Source organism: Fistularia commersonii, chromosome 17 (assembly GCF_037954325.1).
Source record: "Fistularia commersonii isolate RoL2024-O1a breed Wild chromosome 17, RoL_Fcom_v1.0, whole genome shotgun sequence".
Classification (NCBI taxonomy): domain Eukaryota; kingdom Metazoa; phylum Chordata; class Actinopteri; order Syngnathiformes; family Fistulariidae; genus Fistularia; species Fistularia commersonii.
In genome coordinates, this window is record NC_141300.1 from 8,792,294 (window position 1) to 8,811,727 (window position 19,434).

General features: G+C 37.2%; 1 protein-coding gene across 1 annotated transcript; it reads left to right on the plus strand.

Moving 5' to 3' along the window:
* Positions 1-4,380: 4,380 nt before the first annotated feature.
* Positions 4,381-17,649, plus strand: slc38a8a (solute carrier family 38 member 8a). Its single transcript, XM_086163555.1, has 10 exons — positions 4,381-4,581; positions 7,344-7,542; positions 7,954-8,110; positions 9,824-9,928; positions 11,680-11,737; positions 13,836-13,950; positions 15,949-16,096; positions 16,314-16,516; positions 16,592-16,643; positions 17,436-17,649. The coding sequence occupies exons 1-10, from the start codon at positions 4,381-4,383 to the stop codon at positions 17,536-17,538; spliced, it is 1,341 nt and encodes a 446-aa protein (XP_086019681.1). The 3' UTR covers positions 17,539-17,649.
* The last annotated feature ends 1,785 nt before the right edge of the window (positions 17,650-19,434 follow it).

The following is a 19,434-nucleotide window of genomic DNA, read 5'->3' on the forward strand; positions in this document are numbered from 1 at the left end:
GGGATCTGGTTGGTTATTCCTGGTTGGTTTCTGGGACTGCTAGTCCAGCTTCTTCTCAAGGAAAAAAAAATTGTAGCACTGACATGGAATATGGTGCTGATATTTTTGATCCTTAGAAATTGAAATGACTTTTAATTACTCGAGCTATTTTTCCATCAAATGAATTCTATTTTGAGTGTTGTGGGGAAAAATTTCTCTTTGATGAAATACATAGATTGTTGCAACAATTAAAATAAGTCAAAGCAGTAATATGATCTGAGGTATAACCATCAAGTAGTCACCGGTCTTACAAACATACATTCTCAAGTTTTATACCATTGTTGGTGTTTGCCTTCTGTTGTTCTTCATACATCCGTGTGAGGGCGCCAGATCAGGAGTTTTGAATTGTACTAATACTTTCAATTTATTTTCACAATTACTACATTCTCACAAGTCATGAAAGTTGACGCATTGTGTGTGGGCACAACTTAATGCAGTCTACATCTAAAGATGTTTGTCGGAACCCTGGCTTTTTTTATTTTTTTATTTTACTATTGCAAGGATCGCAAACTCACTCTTAATTACATTTGGGTCCCAATTTACTGCAATAGTTGCACTTTGCGCATTAAGTAACTATACTGGCCCAGCACCTGTTGCATAAAAAAACATAAATATAACATGGTATCATCATGTGATGCTGACATCACATAAAATAAAACGGAAAAAACGCAAAGACCAACAAAAACAGTAACCAGAACTGAAAGTCATGACATCAATAAAAAGGATTGATTATTTTTTTATGTTGTTTTAAACATTTGACACTGCTTAAATTAAGAAATGTAAGTGTAACAATTGAATGTAATATTAAAAGACACTTAAGCTCAGAGGACTTCAAGAGTATATTATAAAATGGACATTTCTTTTATAAGGCAAGCGCTTATTTTTGCAATTGTCCCCCCTTGTGTTTCTCTTTTGCATAAAGTAAAGTATATTGTGCTATTTCAGCATTCTTATGGTATTCATCACTGTCAGGTTTAGAACTTCTTCCAACTTTGTAAGGAGCAGCAGTGTCATAGAAACCTGCTAAGCCCTTCTTCGCAGCCTTTGAAAATGAAAGTAGTGAAAAGAGTAGTTTAATTCTGCTGCTTCTAAAAAATTCATGTTGCTTCTTCCCTTGTTAGACAACTGAGAAAACTGATTTCAGAGTGAATGGACTAATGGTGTTGCACTTGTGAGCTTAGTATTGAAGTATTGGCTCTATTCACTGATGCAGGTTGATTTCATCAGAGGTGATGTGCGTCGCTGTGCATAGGGGGCTGAGCCTTGGCTCCTTTTCTGAGCCTAATAGGCCAGATCAGCCTGTGAATCTGTCACCCGTCCCGTTGGATGAAGGCCCATTCGGAGCACTAATCTCCCTAGGAACCTTGGGAAACTGGGAAATGACCCTGTAGCCAGATATCTGCGCTAACAAGATTTGGGAAAGCCGGTGGTGAGTGGAGGTCACATGCCCTCTTTCTCTCCCCGGTTCCCAGATGCAAGAACTTGCCTGTCAGGCCAATCACTTAGGTTGCTCACATCCTGGATAGGCAGTTGAAAGAGACACCGTGGCGACTCTGAGTTGAACCCTCAGACCCCCTTTGATTCCTCCATCATCATATGTCCTGCCAGCCTGTACTTCACTCCGTCAGCATCCGTGTCAGGATGAGAAGCTCCCTGAATCTATTTCCTCTTGTGTCACCTGTTCACACATTCAAACACTTTCATCTCGCTCCATGAAGGTAGGTAAACAAAAGGTCATGTGACAAGGGTAGAGCGACGCTGACTGACTTCAGATTTTGCTTGGCATAATCTAGAAGCAAGACCAGTATCAGTAAAAAAAGCAATTTTATATTTCTTATTTGATCCACATTTGATGCAAATACATTTAGGATTTAAATACAAAATAGATTTCAGGATATCTGTTTCTGCAAACAAACCCTTTTAAACCTCTACATATCTTGTTATACAACATATTATTAAAAATGGATTTGTTGATTGTTTTCATTTCCTTTGTCAGCACACAGCATTAAAGAAAGTACTGCTTTGGGGAACAGCAAATGTTTCAGATGCATTTGAATGAATGAACAAAAGAAGTCATCCAACAGGGGGTCACATCCATACACTCATCTTTTTGTGTCTCATTAATATTCAAAGACCATGTGTAAGATGCATATACCGTTTTCCCAAGTGTTCCCTTGAATCACAAATACAAATTTAAATTGGTGACCTATTGTTGCATGTAACTTTCCTTCAGAAAAACAGAAAGACATCCTAATTTTCCCAACAGCACTAATTTGTTTTATTCTTATCTGCGAGATTCTGCAGTAAAATGATATCTGTGATGGTCTTTTATCCCCGTTGTTTGGGTTGTTTTGAGTCTTCTAAGATGTGCTTCCAAACAATTCACAATGCAGTTATTTTGCATGGCAAAACAAATTTAAATGCTGAGAAACAGTTAAAACAAGTTTTTGTATCATGTACCCCCGCCACACACAGACACACTGCAGACACACATTTGGTTTTTACAAAGATTTGCATAATTTGCTAATTCAAGCAAAGAAAATGTGTGTGTATATATATATATATATATATATATATATACACACATTTTCTTATATATATATATATATATAAGCCTCATATATATATATATGAGGCTTGGAGGTCACAGTTAAGTCGGATCAAGTGTAAGGTGTAGACAGCAATGGCCACAGTTCAGGGTAAAGGTTAAGACCGAAGGGTAAAACTAGCAATCCAAGTAAACGCCCACCCATCTGTCTTGCTCCACAGGTCATACCTCTCCTCCAAGATTAACCTACACATGTTAAACCCTGTTTAATATGACATTTATTTCAAAGCAAAGATCAATTCAATCAAAAATCCATCTCTGTGGGGAAAATAAATATTCTCACAGCTTCATATACTCAGGCCTGCAGCAAGCCAAGATATAAACCTCTTTGAATCAGCCGGAACAACTTGAAAAAGGACGCCTGGCCTCTCATCTGTAATGCAGACATCCTCATCTAAGATCTCCGATGTTCCCTCGCTCTGCTCTATCCCCATTCCTGAAACTTTCTAATTCCTCTAGCCCACATTTTCTTCTCCTTCATTTATTGACATCCTCAGATTTGACAGCCAGACAAACCACCCACCCACACCAGACTCACAGGGACACGGACACACAGACACACATGTTCTTATTATGCTGTCTGAATATACGCAGCAGTAGGGGAGAAAATGTGAAACTGTCAGCAGAGAATTCAAGACTAGATCAGACTAACAAGATTTTCAGGTGGATCAATAAAATATGGAACTGGAAAAGAAAAATTTAGCAATTGAAATCAGTTTCAATATGAATTTCAAGATGGATATGCTATAACCACCACTACTACTGATACTAATGATAACATTAAATATTATAATGATAACATAATGATAATATTAAAGGTAAACAACAAGACTGAAATCGAAAGAAAATTAATTGAAGGTTACTGAACTGAAATGTCTAAATAATATAATCAAATGATCTTTACTTGTACTGTAGAATTTACTTTGTGTTCACTTATCACAGCTAAAAAGCACCTGAAGGCAGCATCAGCCTCCCTTCTATAAATTTGAGGAATTATTTGGTCAAAAAAAGAAGAAGAAAAGAATAAATTTTCCATTGTCTGCCGCTTATCCTGCACTCAGACTTGTGAGGAGTGCTGGATCCTATCCCAGCTGGCATAGGGCAAAAGGCAGACTTCACCCTGGACTGGTTGCCAGTCAATTGCAGGGCCACGTATACAGACAGACAACCATTCACTCACCCATTGGGGCAATTTTTCCCATTTTTTTCCAATTAACCTGCTACATGTTTTTGGGCTGTGGGAGGAAACTTGGGGAAACCCATGCAGACAGCTTACAGACTCCACACAGAAATGTCCCCTTGTCATATTGTGAGGATGAAGCGCTAATAAAAGAAGTTTAAATTAATTAAATTAATTCTATTTTAAGAGTTTTTCTATAAAACAAGAGTTTCCCACCCTTCCTTTGGTAGATCATCAGAATTGAGGGACATTATTCTTGTCATTGAAGTTTTAATTATGTTTCTTCCCCAATGTTCTTTAATTGTCTGCTAAGTTTAATTTCATGTGCAGGATTTTTTTTTGGGGGGGGGGGGCGAAATGCATTGAAAAGAAAAAAAAAAAAGTTGAATGGATCCATACGCCCACTCCCACTCCCACGCCCACAGAGCGCGTCTGCCGGCCAGAGCCAAGGGGGCCGGACGCCGGCTCGCGCGCGCGCACACCCCTACATACAAGCAACCACGCGCGCGCGAGCCGCGTGTGTGTCAGTCGGCCGCGTCCCGCCGGTGGAGCCATGGAGGAGTTGGCCAGAGAGAGCATCAGTCTGCTGGCTTCAGCCTCGACCAAGCCCCCCCTGGACGTGGCCACTCCTCGGCTCGGATCCATGGGTGCCATTTTCATCATGCTGAAGTCCGCTCTGGGCGCCGGGCTCCTCAACTTTCCCTGGGCCTTCGAGAGGGCCGGCGGCGTCCGCAGCGCCGTCACGGTGGAGCTGGTGGGTTTACCTTAGCATAAATTACTCCTTAAAACACATTTTTCCCTCCTGTCTTGCCATTTGTCTGATACAAGTTTGAAGCTTAAAAGGTTATTTATTTTGAAGGTTATTCACGCGAAAGTGCCAGTATGAAGTTGGTGTTAAGGGAAGGATCTTATCAGCCGAGTTCTACTGACATCAATTAAGGAGATTGTCATCAGCTGCGCCTGATAGGAGCGGCCATGTTTGATTTGACCTCAGCATCTTCACTCATTTCCTGCCCCCTGTTACTACTGACTTCTTCACTGTCTATCGCTCACTGCTGTAATACTTAGGCAATCCATCAGACAACTACTTCTCGAGTACTCAGAATCCTAGTACTTTGCACCTCAGTGAGGATCTTGACTGCTTCCCTGCATGGCTGTCATACCGTTTTTTTTTTGTTTTTTTTTTGTTGCTGTGTTTTGAGATTAGGGAATTTAGTGAATTTCTGTCTCCTAAATTGATTCTTATCACATCAACCCACATCTCCACCTTCCTTTTTTGATTGTCTTTTCTTGTCAGGAAGAGGCTAGATACAGTAGATTTATTAAAGATTTGGTACTGAGCAACTGAACAAATTGACATTTGAATATCTTACAGGGGTGTGTACCATCTTCTCTCTCATCTCTCATTTAAGAGATAAAGGTGTACTGTATTGATCCCATGATGGGGAAATTCAATCTCACAGCAGCATTACAGTGTAGAAAAGTATGCAAATGAAAAGAACATCCACATAAAGGATTATAGATACAAATAAACAAAGACCATGTACAATATATACAATGGAATACAAAATATAAACAGCAATGCCTTGTGCAGGGAATGATCAGGCATAAGTGTACAGTAGGATATGTGGATAGTAAAAATGAAATGATAAAGTATTCTGGAGAATGTATGAATATTGCATGGATGAGAGTGATAGGTAGGGATGGAGGAAGCCAAGTAAAATAGTACTGTTTGTACATTGTTCTTTGCAGGCTGCTGGACTTTGACATCCTTCATGGATTCTGTGATCTTTCTTTTGTTTATCAAAAGCTCTAAGACCCAACACAAAAGTAATTTCAATACTGTCATTAACACTTTGGAGATTTAAGGATATAAAGGTATGAGATGAATCTCTCTTTAAAGTGTGTATTCATTTTAAATTTTGTCCTGATGGCCACTCAAGGTTAATAGTGCAGTATTTGGTGCAGTTGCAGTGTATGTTGAAGTATTTTGACAAAACTTAACAGAATATTAACAAATGTTTGCTTTACAACTTGATGCATTAAAATATCATTTTAAAAGTAAATTAATCATTTCTGAAAGCATAATATGCTTTCACTGTAATGTTGTGATTTGATCTTGCCAAAAATATTGAAAAAAGTGTCATGGTTTTCTTATTACTTTAAGGAATAGGAGAAAAGAGGTTAATTATACAGTGAAAAAAGCTCCCAGACGTTAAAAATGTGCTGACACAATACCGTGAAAAATAATTTCTAATCCGATTAAAGGACCCTCACCAAAGAAAGTGTAAAGGGGCTGATCCCTAACATCCGCTGCCTTCCACTTTCACTTAAAACTGTTGATGTGGCTAACATGTTAGCAAACAGTTTTCAAGTAAGCATAGCAGTCACTCTCACGTGATCCTGCTGTCCACCTGGGAATTCCAAGTGAGCTAAGTTCATTCTGTTCTTTGCTAAAATGCAGGATAAATTTAAATGAATTTTAACCATCTGTGTTAACAGTTTCCCTAGCTAGCAAGAACTAGAATATACTTGAATAATTAAAGATAAATACAGATGTTTAATACATCAACCACATATGACTGTGTGTGTGTGTGTGGGGGGGGGGGGGGCGCTAGCTGGGATTTAGCAGTCAAGGATAGGTTGTTCTCAGGAATATATGCTTTAGAAGATGGGTTATTTTCATCAGCCAACAAACAGGGAAACCTGGGGGGGTCTTTCTCTGCACTAATGAACGACAACTGTAACGACAACTGACGGTACAGGTTAGGGTCACACATCCAGCACATTGTACAGCTATTCAAGAATGGAGTTCTCTAACACAGAACCACGAGAAGCTCCCAACAGCTCATCACTCCTAAAGGATTCTGAGGTTCTGCTGGCCTGTCTCCCCACCACATGCTACCATATATATATATATATATATATATGTATGTGTGTGTGTATATATATATATATATATATATATATATATATATATATAAAATTGCCTGGCTATCAGGTGACCACAATTCTGTCAGTGTCTCCAAAATCCACTCATGTTTTGTAGCTCTCCAAAATCAAAATTAGTCCTTTTTTCATTCAGTGTAAAACTGTATTTTCACATTTGTTTTTAAGTAACCTGCTTGATTTCATGTTGTCCGTCTTGTCATTTTCAACTAAGATATTACTGATATAGTTGTCGCCCAGTGTTTGTAGGCACAAACATCAGCATCTGATTTAATCAATCTTGGTATTGTAGTACAAAGATTACATTTGTTTTCACAGGTTTCTTTTTTCTTTGTAAAAATATACTCAAATGCTGAATGTGTGTCAAGCAAACCTTTGAAGATGTTTGGGCAAGACCCACCCTTGCATCAAAAACTATCAAATTAAAATCAGCCTTTGTAACGTAGGCTGCTTGGACTTTTAGTTCTTTGACAGTTGTTGAACTGGCCATGAAACTGTGTTGTCTTCCAGGCCCATCAGACTGCTATTAGTGTCTCTGAGCTTGATTTCCTATTCTCTCCCTCTTAGGTCTCCCTTGTGTTCCTCATCAGTGGTCTGATCATACTGGGCTATTCTTCATCGATTAGTGGTCAGTGCACCTACCAGGCAGTGGTGAAGGAGGTGTGTGGGCCGTCCATTGGACAGCTGTGTGAGGTCTGCTTTGTCTTCAACCTCTTCATGATCTCCGTGGCTTTTCTGGTCATTGTGGATGACCAGCTAGAGAAATGTGAGTTAGAACTTCAGTTTTGCATGGCAGACTTCCCTGACTTTGTTAAGTTTCTTTTTATTTTTTTTTCTGAGAACATTATCAGCCTTATTTTATTCCTGGAACTGAAGTATAGAGCTACTGAAATGTACAAATCTGAGTTTCAATTCAGAGCACAGCACATCAGGAATTAGAATAAAATGTGACTAATCTATCCTCTTGGATTCTAGTGTCTCCTAGCTATAGTGGATTTTAAATCCTCTTGTCTCTGATCTGCTTGGTTATTTCTCTATGAAGTTAAAGTTGTGCAACATTCTCTTTGCTGAGTCTTATCAGGCAGATTTTCCCCCCTGTTTTGCTCTATATCTAGGTGTAACCAGATCTTTCAGCCTGTGATGAAATGCTCTTGTTTGCCTTCTGTGTATCCCTAAGTGTGCGGCTCCCTGTATGAGCTAGTAACCGGATTGCCGGATTCTGAGATGCCTTACCACTTCTACACTGACCAACGCTTCGGTCTGGTTCTGCTGTGCGGCCTTCTTATTCTACCTCTGTCCATCCCAAAAGAGATCAGCATTCAGAAATATATCAGGTCAGGTGCCCTGTTTCCCATGTGAGAGTGCTCAAACTGCTCAAAAAAATAAAGGGAACACTAAAATAACGCATCCTAGATCTGAATGAATGAAATATTCTTATTAAATGCCTTTTTCTTTACACAGTTGAATGTGCTGACAACAAAATCACCCATAAATTATCAAAGGAAATCAAATTTATTACCCCGGGGAGGTCTGGATTTGGAGTCACACAAATTAAATTGGATAAATATACTACAGGCTGATTTGAACTTTGAAATGTTCTTAAAACTAGTCAAAATGAATCAGTGTTGCTTCCTAAGTGGACAGTTTGATTTCACAGAAGTGTGATTGACTTGGAGTTTCATTGTTGTATAAGTTTTCCCTTTATTTTTTTGAGCTATATATTTGTGTAAATATATTTACAGATTGATGATAAAAATTTGCTAGAGATCATTGAAGTCGTGAATTGCATTCAAGTTGCTATTATTTGGCCAAGCTTCCTTATATTTCAAAAGGTATCAATCTGTGATTCAATCTGCTCATTCCTTAGGGTGTAATGAATAAAGTTGCCTGCAGAGCCCACTGTGGTGCTTTGGACTCACCTCAATTCAAACTCCGTTTCAGACTAAGGTTATAGAACAAGCATGGGAGATGACCAAATTTAATGCACAAAAGTACAGTAAAAGTATGTGCTTGTGATCTCCATAAGGGATAGAGCTACAACAGTTTATGGTTTACGGTACTATGAAAGTGATGTGTATTTTTTTAAGACATTTTTAAAGGCTGTAAGTATTTTTCAGGAGAAGGCAGTTGTAAATTCAACTTCTTCCAACATTGCTGGCGAACTTTGGTGAACTAAATAATTTAAATAAAAAAATAATTTACTGTAGGGTGCTTCCCCTCATTTGACTTTCAGCCCTATCTCAGATTTTTATTTTTTCTTCTTTTCTTTCTCAGCCAGTAATTGGAGCCAGCTGATATTTGGTCCCATTGCTATGACAGCCCAGGCTTTTAATTGGCTTCTAGCTATTATTTTATTTTATATGACATTTCTTAAGACTTTATACACAGCTCAATCTAAATAATTTTCATTGTATCACTTCTTTTTATGCAGTTTGACCACATGTTTCATATACAGCACTGCACAATATACTCAACACTCACAATCTATTCTAACTCAACTTGCACGAGAATGCTTGCTTGTTAATACATCATGTCTAATAATATCCCCTTCATCTGTCATGCTGTACCATGTCCTGAATATTTTACCTTGAACTGGAGAAAAAATTCCTCCTTGAATGACACAATTGCTTCCCTAAAATGGAGTATAGTATGGTGTGGATGCCTAAATTCTCAGTTTAGGAACTAAGCATGTTTAAGGTGATCAGATCTGTTGAAGTGTCAAAAAATCCATAACGAAATAATTTAACTTGACCTATTTGGTTACTGTACATTTTAATGTGCAATACAGTGTGATCCCACAGAGACTTGCGCTCATTTAAAATCTATTTTGGAAGGTAAAATGTGTTTAAACACAGGAATGGAATTTATTTTCCACACGAACATAACATAGACTTGAATGACATGTGCAATACTACAGCTTACATGACCCCAGTGGAGACAGTGACCCTTGAAGTCACTTTGCAGGAATACGCTCATTCATTTTTCTTAAATGTCTTGCTGTTTGGTTGATTTCTCTCTGAAGCAGCATTTTGTCTCTGTCTTTACAGCGTTCTGGGTACTCTTGCTGCGACCTACCTGACCATAGCCATCATCATCAAATACCACACCACGCCATCCGTTCTAGTTCATGTCACCCCTCTCTACAGCAGTGGGTATGCATTTGTGTCTTTGTAATGGGATCCAAAGCTTCAAACAATCTGTGGTTCACTGGTCACAATGGAGAGTGAATGAAAATTGGTCCAGAGAGCTACAGTCAAATTTGGAGTGCAGTGAATTATCCATGCTAGAGCTAATTCACCAAAGCTTGGTGTTGTGGTGTTGAAACATTTTTACATGATGTTTTATAAACTACTGTATATTATGTTGACAATAATAGTTGCAATACATCTGTTGAAATATGCCAACAGTATTTGCTTTCATGCTTATGTGAAAGTAGGGGTTGATACTATTAAATACATCCCCTGTTGAAATAGATGCTCGATGTATTTTAAAAATATGAAGTCACCGAAATCTCAGAGGTGGTGATCAATTTAAAAACGTGCTTTTATTCTTTTATTGTTAGTATTTCAATTGTTTGAAAATGAAGTAAACAAAATATTACTGCTATGGAAGCAAACAAACAAAAAAAAAATGGAAAAGGAAAATTATTTGGTTTGAAGTATAATGATTATATTTGTAGTGTATTTTAGTCTTTAAGTTCCCATGTGCAACTTTTGTAATGATAACATGGTTTAATGAAAAATAATTTGTACATCAGAATTTGAACTGTTGCTGAAATGCTCCACTTAGTAATATTAGTGTCCTGCTACATCACAGAATTAATCATTGCAGAGACTGAGCAAATATCTCCATTATTTGTAATTTACCCCAGCCCCATTTGTCTATGTGTAGCCAATAAGTACATATCAGAAAAAAACAGATAATGCTAGTGACAAGTTTTACAGACATAGACCGATCTCCTTTTTCTACACAGGAGCAAGGCCATAGTGAAATTCGAAAACCTTTTTAAAAGGACATGTTAAACAATCTTGGCGCTGTCAGTGGAAGGGAAAAAACAATTCTTATTAGACATAGGCCATGTTCTTCAATTTCCCTTGCTACTAATTAGTGGTCCTTAACATGTAGCAGGCTCAGCAATAATTCTCAACTGCACTAATTGCAGTAATATTGGCCCCTATCCATCATGTTCATGGGTCGAGGAGAAATAGACCTCTGGTACATGACTGACAGTACAGCTAACCATTTACTCCTAGCCTTTCATGTAATTTTTGAGAAAATATCCACATTGCACAACTTGTTTACATGCCCTTCATGATGTGGCATGAAATAAGAAACTGTTCTGTTAGTAACTTCATGAAATGGGTTACTTACTCACAGCTAATCAATTATGCTGTGAATATAAGCTCAGACATGTATGTATATAGCTATCCCACTGAGTGAAGAGGGAAGTGTAATATGCTTTCACACCTGAGTGGTTGACATGGAAACAAAGAAGATGGGAAAATTTTAATCATATTTAAGTCAGCTTTGTGTGTTCATTCAGATTTTCCTTGATTCAAGTTTTACCTCATCGTATTTCTTTCTTTGCCATTAAGACCTGATGGTCAGGGCAATATCATGATGTCGTCCCAGGAAATGTCTGTCTTGGGTCTCTATAAACTTACATTGAATTTAGGCTACCAGGACATATAAAGTAGATCAAGCTATTCTGCTCTGGTGATAAGACCTGCATCCATCCATCACTCCCAAGGCCATTTTGCTTCTCATATCTGCCTCAACTTTGGGTGTTAATGGAACTGTATTTTCAGTGGTGTCAGAATAGTCGCTCCTTATTTGTTTTTATTTTTTAACCACTGCCTGTATGAAAACTGAAAATGATTTGTGTGTCTTGTCCTACAAATAGGATTAGCTCCTGGGCTTCCATGTTCAGTGTCATCCCAACTATCTGCTTTGGTTTCCAAGTGAGTACAAGTATTTAAAGTGACAGACCATTTGGGTCTTGTTTAAGATCTTTTTGTGAGGACATACGTAGAAAGTGTTCAGGTATTTTGGGGAGGATCAATGTGTGTATTTATGTGTCAGTCTTTTGATGTGATGTGGCTCGATTTTGCGGAATAGATACAACTCTAGGAAGTGATTGGTTCAAAAAGGAAAAAAAATCATAGATCTGCAAGAAAAAAAAAATCAACATTTTTAAATTATTTTTTCAAATTAAAGGTTTTATACACGGTAAAATACACATTACAGGAATACAAGAATTTTAATGCTAATAGCTGTTTGGGGTAAGTCTCTTGTGATAAAGAGCAAGACTTAATAATGGGAAGATCTTCAGCAAAACAATAACACCAGCAGTTGTTGCAGAGAGGGTGTTGGAGATAAAGTAATCAAGAATTTTGCCTAAGAAATATTTTTCAGACATTAAACACACTTATAACAAATTTTGAGAAAAGTGACAACCTATTTCAGGCTGACACCAAGATTTCTGTCAGGATTCTTTACCAGTAAACTCGTCTGAATTAATGTCAGACACCTAGGCTATCGATAGTGAAACTGAAGTTGTAAGTCCAATTTTTAATCAGATTTTTATAGACTTTTTATAAATTTAAATCCATATATATATATATATATATATATATATATATATATATATATTTTTTTTTTAATTCTTTTTTGTTCGCTTTCCCTCTATCTAGTTACAGGGCTGAATTAAGTGCCTGCTGGCAATATGTGATAAGTTGAGAATTAGCTAGAATGGCTTTTAACAGTGATTTTTAAATTTATCATACAGACATAAGCGCTATCAGTCTAAAACTCTGTGAGAGCAGGTTATTATGGGCACACTGAGAGCAGTTACTGGAGATTTCTTCAGAGTAAATGGAGCACTGCCTCAAAATGGAATTCAGTTCAATGAAATATTATGTCTACTGGCCACTAAGTGAGAAACTGTAATTCTGGCTTGACACTTCGGCATCTGCATCATTAACCTGGTCACAGATGTAATTGCATGTCTGGCATGAACTGGTTTAAAAAAAAAAAAAAAAAAAAAAAGGTTTTCTGAATAGTTGGCAGAACCTCCAGGAGAGTGTGTTAAGCGTAGTAAGTGTAAAGGTCAGTGCGCTGGCGCAGCCTGAGGCCGCTGTGCTCCATGGGAGCTCAGCAGAATGAGTTTTTCATATTTGATAGCAGGGTACACTATGGGAAAAAGATCATCCTGTCAATCTAAAGCTGTAGAGACTGATGTGTAGTTTCCCTAGTTGCCAAGGAAACGGCCGAAAGATGCTGCTAGGATCTAATAACAGGAGGGTAAAGTGCGAAAGGATTGATGCATGTCCTCTCGCAAACACACGCTCACGCTCAGTCCCCCGGTGTGAGTGATTGTGGTGCAAAATGCTGAAAGGAGAGCTGATGAGATGCTGAGAAGTGGAGGAGGGAAAAGGCAGGAAAGGGGAAAAATGGGATTTAAAGCCAAGGAGATGTCAGCTGGGATCAAGTGGGGACAGAAGTCTGAATCTCTTGACCTCTGATTGTTTAACTTGCCCCCATTGTGCTATACAGAGTGCATAGCCTTTTAATGTTCTCTCCCATGTCAAGTCATCGCTATAGCAGAAAAGATCAGATAATCAGAACTTCAGATCTTCAAGCGCACTGCAAGATCAAAATGGATGAATAACATCCTTGATGGCTGTTTGAGAGACACTGACCGACAGCTTCATCCTCACCCTGCAATATCAGAATAAAAGCTAGTTCTACTAAAGAAATGTATGATTTTCCTTGGTCTTTTACGTTCATCTTCAATTTAGTACAATTTTTTTCTTCTTCGAAATTTTTCAGTTTTAGATATTTCGATAAAAAATTAGAGCATTTTTAGATGCTGTTTTTTCACTTTGGAGAAATTGCTTTTATTTATTAATATTGACCTTACTTTCAAAGCTGATAACATGGAATAAAAAATAATTTGGTTAGTTTAAGATAAATAAAAAATAAATATCCAATCATATAATATATTCTCCTGCTTGTATTTCTTCAGGAATTGAGCATTGTTCTGTGCTTATTTTACAGTGCCATGAGGCTTCTATTGCCATTTACAGCAGCATGGAAAACCAGCGTCTTTCTCACTGGGCCTTCATCTCTGTGGTCTCTATGATCTTCTGTCTCATCATCTACTCCCTAACAGGTCAGAGTAGTTTACTCTCACCATCTTATTATGATCCGCACATTTCTAGTGCAATATCAGTGGCAGAGCAAACATCAAGGGGCTGAAAGTGAAATTAAGTGTATTGGCAACTATATTTGAGGTCAAGCTTGGTTTTGCAGGGTAAGAGCTGCCTGCTGCTCGAGAACTGAATCCGATCACCATGGTAACCTTTGCAGTCTTTTCAGAATGGCCAACATCTTTTTGGCTCACCAGCCTGACATGGGGGAAAAAGTTATGTTTGGATCAAAATGAAAATTAAAGAAGAGAAAATGCATTGCTGCAGTTTTGGTACTATGTTGGTCTCTATGTTCTCAATATTGGAGAGATTTTTCACACAAGTGTGCTTTCATGATTGGTTTTTAAGTGGATGTCTACTAGAGAAACCACCCAACCTAAGCAACTGTGACTGTAGCCCCATCAGTTGAGCTTCATTCTCTGTTAATCCAATAATGAATCCCTGAAACACAGAATAGGAATCAATTCTTCAAGTAATATGTAGTCAAGAGAAAGTTTGTTTATGCAATCTTGTTAAGGAACAAAAAGTATTGAATATTAGTAATTCCATACAAAAATGTAGTTGTACTGTAAACCATGGTCAAACATGGTGGTAGTTAAAATACTGACAATGAAATATAAAAGCATAGCTCACCTATATTGCACCCCTCTCAATTTCCCTGTACCAGACACAAGGATCCCAAAGATGCTCCAACTAATTTTTATAGTGAAAACATTTTTCTTCATTTAGAGCCTTTAAGTATATATATATATACATAATTTACAACAAAATACACATATGACAGTCACTTGTATACAACCCTTGAGTTTAGAGATGTTTGTTTAACTTTGTGACCCAGAATTAACCACACTTGAATCTCAGACTAAGGCTTATGTCACATGGCAAGCAATCGCAATTTATTGTATGTGCTAAAAAGGCCATTGTTCATAAAAATGAATGAACAGTGCTGTATTGATGAGGACTCATTGAATATTGATGAATGGACTCATCGAGTAGTTTGGAATCAATTGTTGTTCAGACTGTGTGGTTCCTGGGTACGACTGCAGCTGCTGTCTGGAGCAAAGTGACTGTACTTTTCCAATGACAGGAGTGCACATTTCTAATTTTACAGGGGCTCTATCTGCTATATTCAAATTAGCTCTCTTAGCAGTGTAGGCGGATAAAAGGATGGTGTTTCAGCAAATTGACTTGAAACTGTGGAGGAATGTTTTACATATTCTTGGAGCGAGCAGTGTTTTAACTCCTACAGTATTAACTACACTGCTCATGATTCAATATGTGGCAGGAGAATCATGTCATGTCATCCAGGAACATAGCTTGAGCCAGTGATACCAGACTAATATGTGTGACACAAGATCCAGGAAAGTACAAGTGTTTGCTTGTGTCAGGGTAATTTTTACCATCTTTGATTACTGTTTTTTTTTTTATTTCAAATCTATTAAGTCAATGTGATATACATTTTCTTTGTTAGTCTGGTTTCTCAGAAACAGTACTTAAAAAGATTTTTTGTTTATTTCTATAACTCCTGATTGTGCCAATATTTTTGTGTTTAGTCATCAGTCACAAGGCATCTTCCCAAAACCTCTTCAGGGAATATTGGAGTACTGTGATGCCTTGCCATCTGTGTGAAAATTCATAGAGAAAGACAAAGGGAATAAAAACTTCATCAACTGCTGACCCAGCAGCAGTGTAGTTTCTGAAGTGATGTTTTATGTTAAAGGAAAATTGGGAGACAGAATAGAAGCTTATGTGATTGAGCCACTACATGTTATCGATATGTTTGACAATTTGCACAAATTCTGTCCGGATCTTTGTGAAACACACTGAGCATGATTGGGGTTATTGTGGATATTGCAAAATATGTGTGTGAAAGTTGTTGAGAAAATGTATTGAAGAAATTGGGTCTCAGACATACTGCATTATAAAGTTAAGGAGACAAAAGTTTTGGGCTTGTCTTACAGGAGTCTATGGGTACCTGACATTTGGAAAGAATGTGGAGGCCGACATTTTGATGTCATACATGGGTGATGACATTCTGATGCTCGTTGCCAGGCTCCTATTTGGAGTCTCCATCATCACCATCTATCCCATCATCCTGCTCCTGGGCAGGTTGTGACATTTTGCATTAATGTGACCTTTACTGTTTTGGTTTAATCCTCAAAGCAGCAGTGTAATGAAGTTGGTTATTTAATTCAAGTCAAAAGCAATTTTCTTGCACCATGAGTAGAAATTCCAACTTGAGTTTCTGAAAATGAAACGTGTACTGTAAGCTTTAACTGGGTGTTTTTTTTTTTTTTTTTTTAATAAATTAATTTCTTCTCATAAGGTCAGTAATCCAGGATCCACTGCTGGGCTGGCGTAGGAGGCGTGATGGCGTGGTGACCCAGGGGTTTGAAAGCCGCAGCCGGTACTTGTTGACACTCATATGGATACTTGTAACACTCCTCATCGCTGTGTTTGTCCCAGACATCAGTAAAGTCATCAGTGTCATTGGAGGGATCAGTGCCTTTTTCATTTTCATCTTTCCAGGTAGCATGTCTTACAAACTCACATTCTCTCACGATGTCAAGCTCTTTCTTAAACCTCTTTTCTCCATTTAAACAGGACTCTGTCTGATCTTTGCCATGCAGTCTGAGCCAGTGTCCTGCAAGACCAGGTGAGGAATCAATACAAACTGTAATAAGTTAATGCATTGCAATATAGTCATTATAAGGCAAAAAATAAAGATACTAAAAATTATTTTAGGTAGATAAGTCAAACTAACTGAAACTGTTGTGATCTGGATGGATTTCCTAATTCATTTCAATGTATTTTTTTTATCCTTGCCATTTAATTGAATGGAGAGTCAAAATATACCCATGTCATGTTATTTCTCAGGTCACATTGTCAATTGACACCATTTTTATTCTTGTTTTTATGCAGAATGAAAAATGTTCAGTCAGTTTAATATTCATACTCTATTAAACTAGTTAATTGTAACATCAAGGTGAAAAGAACCAACACAGTCTAAAAATTAGTCCTGTTTTTCCCTTTTTTTGTAGACATTAATATTAGTCAAGTTACCAGTGAAACTGTCTGAATCCCTCTCACCACTCCACGAACACACACACACACACACACACACACACACACACACACACACACACATACCGCATTTATTATTAGTCAAAGTGTGAAGATTTTATCTATTTTAGAAAGATTATTTTTCTATGAGAATAGCCTGTCAGCTATCTGGGCTACAAACAAATGCAATAGTGAGAGGTATTGTCAGATATCATGATTGAAAGTCCAGAAACAAGTTCAGTTAAAGTTCCTGACGCTTGTGAAATGAAAACCAAAAAATAAACAGCTCCTTTTTTAAAATTTCCAAAAATTTGACAGATTATCATAATGATTTTAATAATTTTTCTATGTAGTCACTGGCATTTTTGTGCCATCTCTTCTTCAGATGCTTCCTCACAGCATGGGGTGTGGTCACCCTGATTTGTGGTGCCTTCATTTTTGGCCAGAGCACCACCATAGCGGTCATGCAGATCCTCGGTAAAATCTGACTTTCTGACCTTAAGGATCACTACCTCTCAACTTCTCACCTGCTGTTGAACACCTCTTGACGTCCTAAGTCGTTTGACATGACCTCTGAAAAGTCAAGAGGCCCCTTTAAATTCCTTGTGGCATTCTAACGGAACTAAACTACTGTCCCTCATTCAGTTTCCTATAATTGGGTAAATCGTTCAGATTCGCCTTGATGATGAGCTCTGTTTTGCCGCCTCTTGTACTGAATGGTCTGGTTGAAATCCTCAGGCATATTAACAGTTTTTGTTGCAGTGTCAAATAATTCAGTCACATCAAGTTAATAATATGTGGATGGACTGAAGTCGGGCAAGGTGTTGTATAAATGTACGTTACTATTTTTATTTGTTGCTTAAAGTTCTTAAGGATGGGTTTTTCACCTTAATATGTCACCATTCAAATGTTTGTCACATAGGCAAATAATGATAAAAATAGACAAGCCTGCAAATATATAGCACAGAACAAAAAAGCCTACTGCCATCCTTGTTATATATTTTCTAAGCATACAAAGTCAGCATGTGGCCATCAGATCTTACAATAAAGGAGGTCTGACATGGATTATTTAAAAGATATTTTGGCATCTACTGCAAAGCTACAAATACCAGGGATGGTTTTGATACCTGATGCTGCAACGGACTTGAAGGTTTCTGTCTCTATTCAGATAATTGTGTGTAAATATATTTAAAAAAAAACAACTGCATTATAATATTTGGTAAATTAGTAATGAAATTATAGGAGTTCAACCAGAACAGTCAGTAAATGAAAACATGTATAAAACACATGAATAAAAGATTTTTTATAAGAAACTTGTCAGTTTTGTATTGGTTTGATATTTTCTGCACATTGGGGAAATCAAATCTTACCTACATGGCCAAATTGTGTCCTCAAAGCCTGGAGTTATTCACACTTGCTTTTTCTGGGAGGATACCCATGCAATTTTTAATATAGCATCGATGTTGACATTGCTGGACTCCAAAGACATTAAAAATATTAGAATAGAAAGCCTTTCTAGTCTTGCATGGATAAAAAAGTGAAACACAGCATACTTCAACTACACAAATTCATTCAAGTATGTACTGGCATGTCCATATTATACACTTTAGGAATACAGCAATGGCTTTTCTCAAAATGTAGTAATATTTATTTTTCTGTCTTTCTACTGTTATCCTTTTAAGTGGCTTTGATTTGTCCAGCCCATGTTTTCCTTAATGCATCTGAAATGAGGAAGTAAAAAAAAAAACTGCAAAAGCTCAGTAAGTGGTCATGCACAATGTTGATACATTAACGATATATTGAATTTGAAAATATTAACCTTAAAACCCATAAATTGAGTAGAATTTAAAACAAAAAAACTAACGATTAAACAATATGAAAGGGAAATATAGGTAGAATAACATTGGTAATGTTATAGAGCTAGATATATTGTTAGTAATGAAAAGGGTTTCAGACAAGGCCCTTGTGACTTGGAAAGCCATTGTGCAACCTTCTTTTCCTACCTGAAAATCCATTATGCAATCAAGTTCTCAAAGGAAACCCACAAGCCATGTTTTTTTATTTTATAGTTTTATTGAATTTGCATCACTCTACATCATCTAGAATTTCAACAGGATATTCTTTGTGATCAAATAGTACTTGCATCCCTGCAATACATCTCTACACTTAAGAGAAAGCTCTTTTTTTACTGAAACATACATTAAGAATTAGTATTCATTAAACATTGTCATAAAAGTGAATATTTTTGTATACCATTTTTCTAGTTATAGATATTTAATAGATTTTAGGCTCTGTCTCCTTCATAGGACTACTAGAAAAAAAGAAAAAAAAATGCACAAAACCCATTGAAGAGTAGCATGACCTAATACTACAGCGAAGAAGTT

What these genes read in the sequence shown, in the direction of transcription:
- slc38a8a (XM_086163555.1), top strand. Translation starts at nt 4,381, where the DNA reads ATGGAGGAGTTGGCCAGAGAGAGCATCAGTCTGCTGGCTTCAGCCTCG. An exon ending in GCGCCGTCACGGTGGAGCTG is followed by an intron (nt 4,582 to 7,343) that starts GTGGGTTTACCT and finishes TCTCCCTCTTAG; the next exon opens with GTCTCCCTTGTGTTCCTCAT. An exon ending in CATCATCTACTCCCTAACAG is followed by an intron (nt 13,951 to 15,948) that starts GTCAGAGTAGTT and finishes CTTGTCTTACAG; the next exon opens with GAGTCTATGGGTACCTGACA.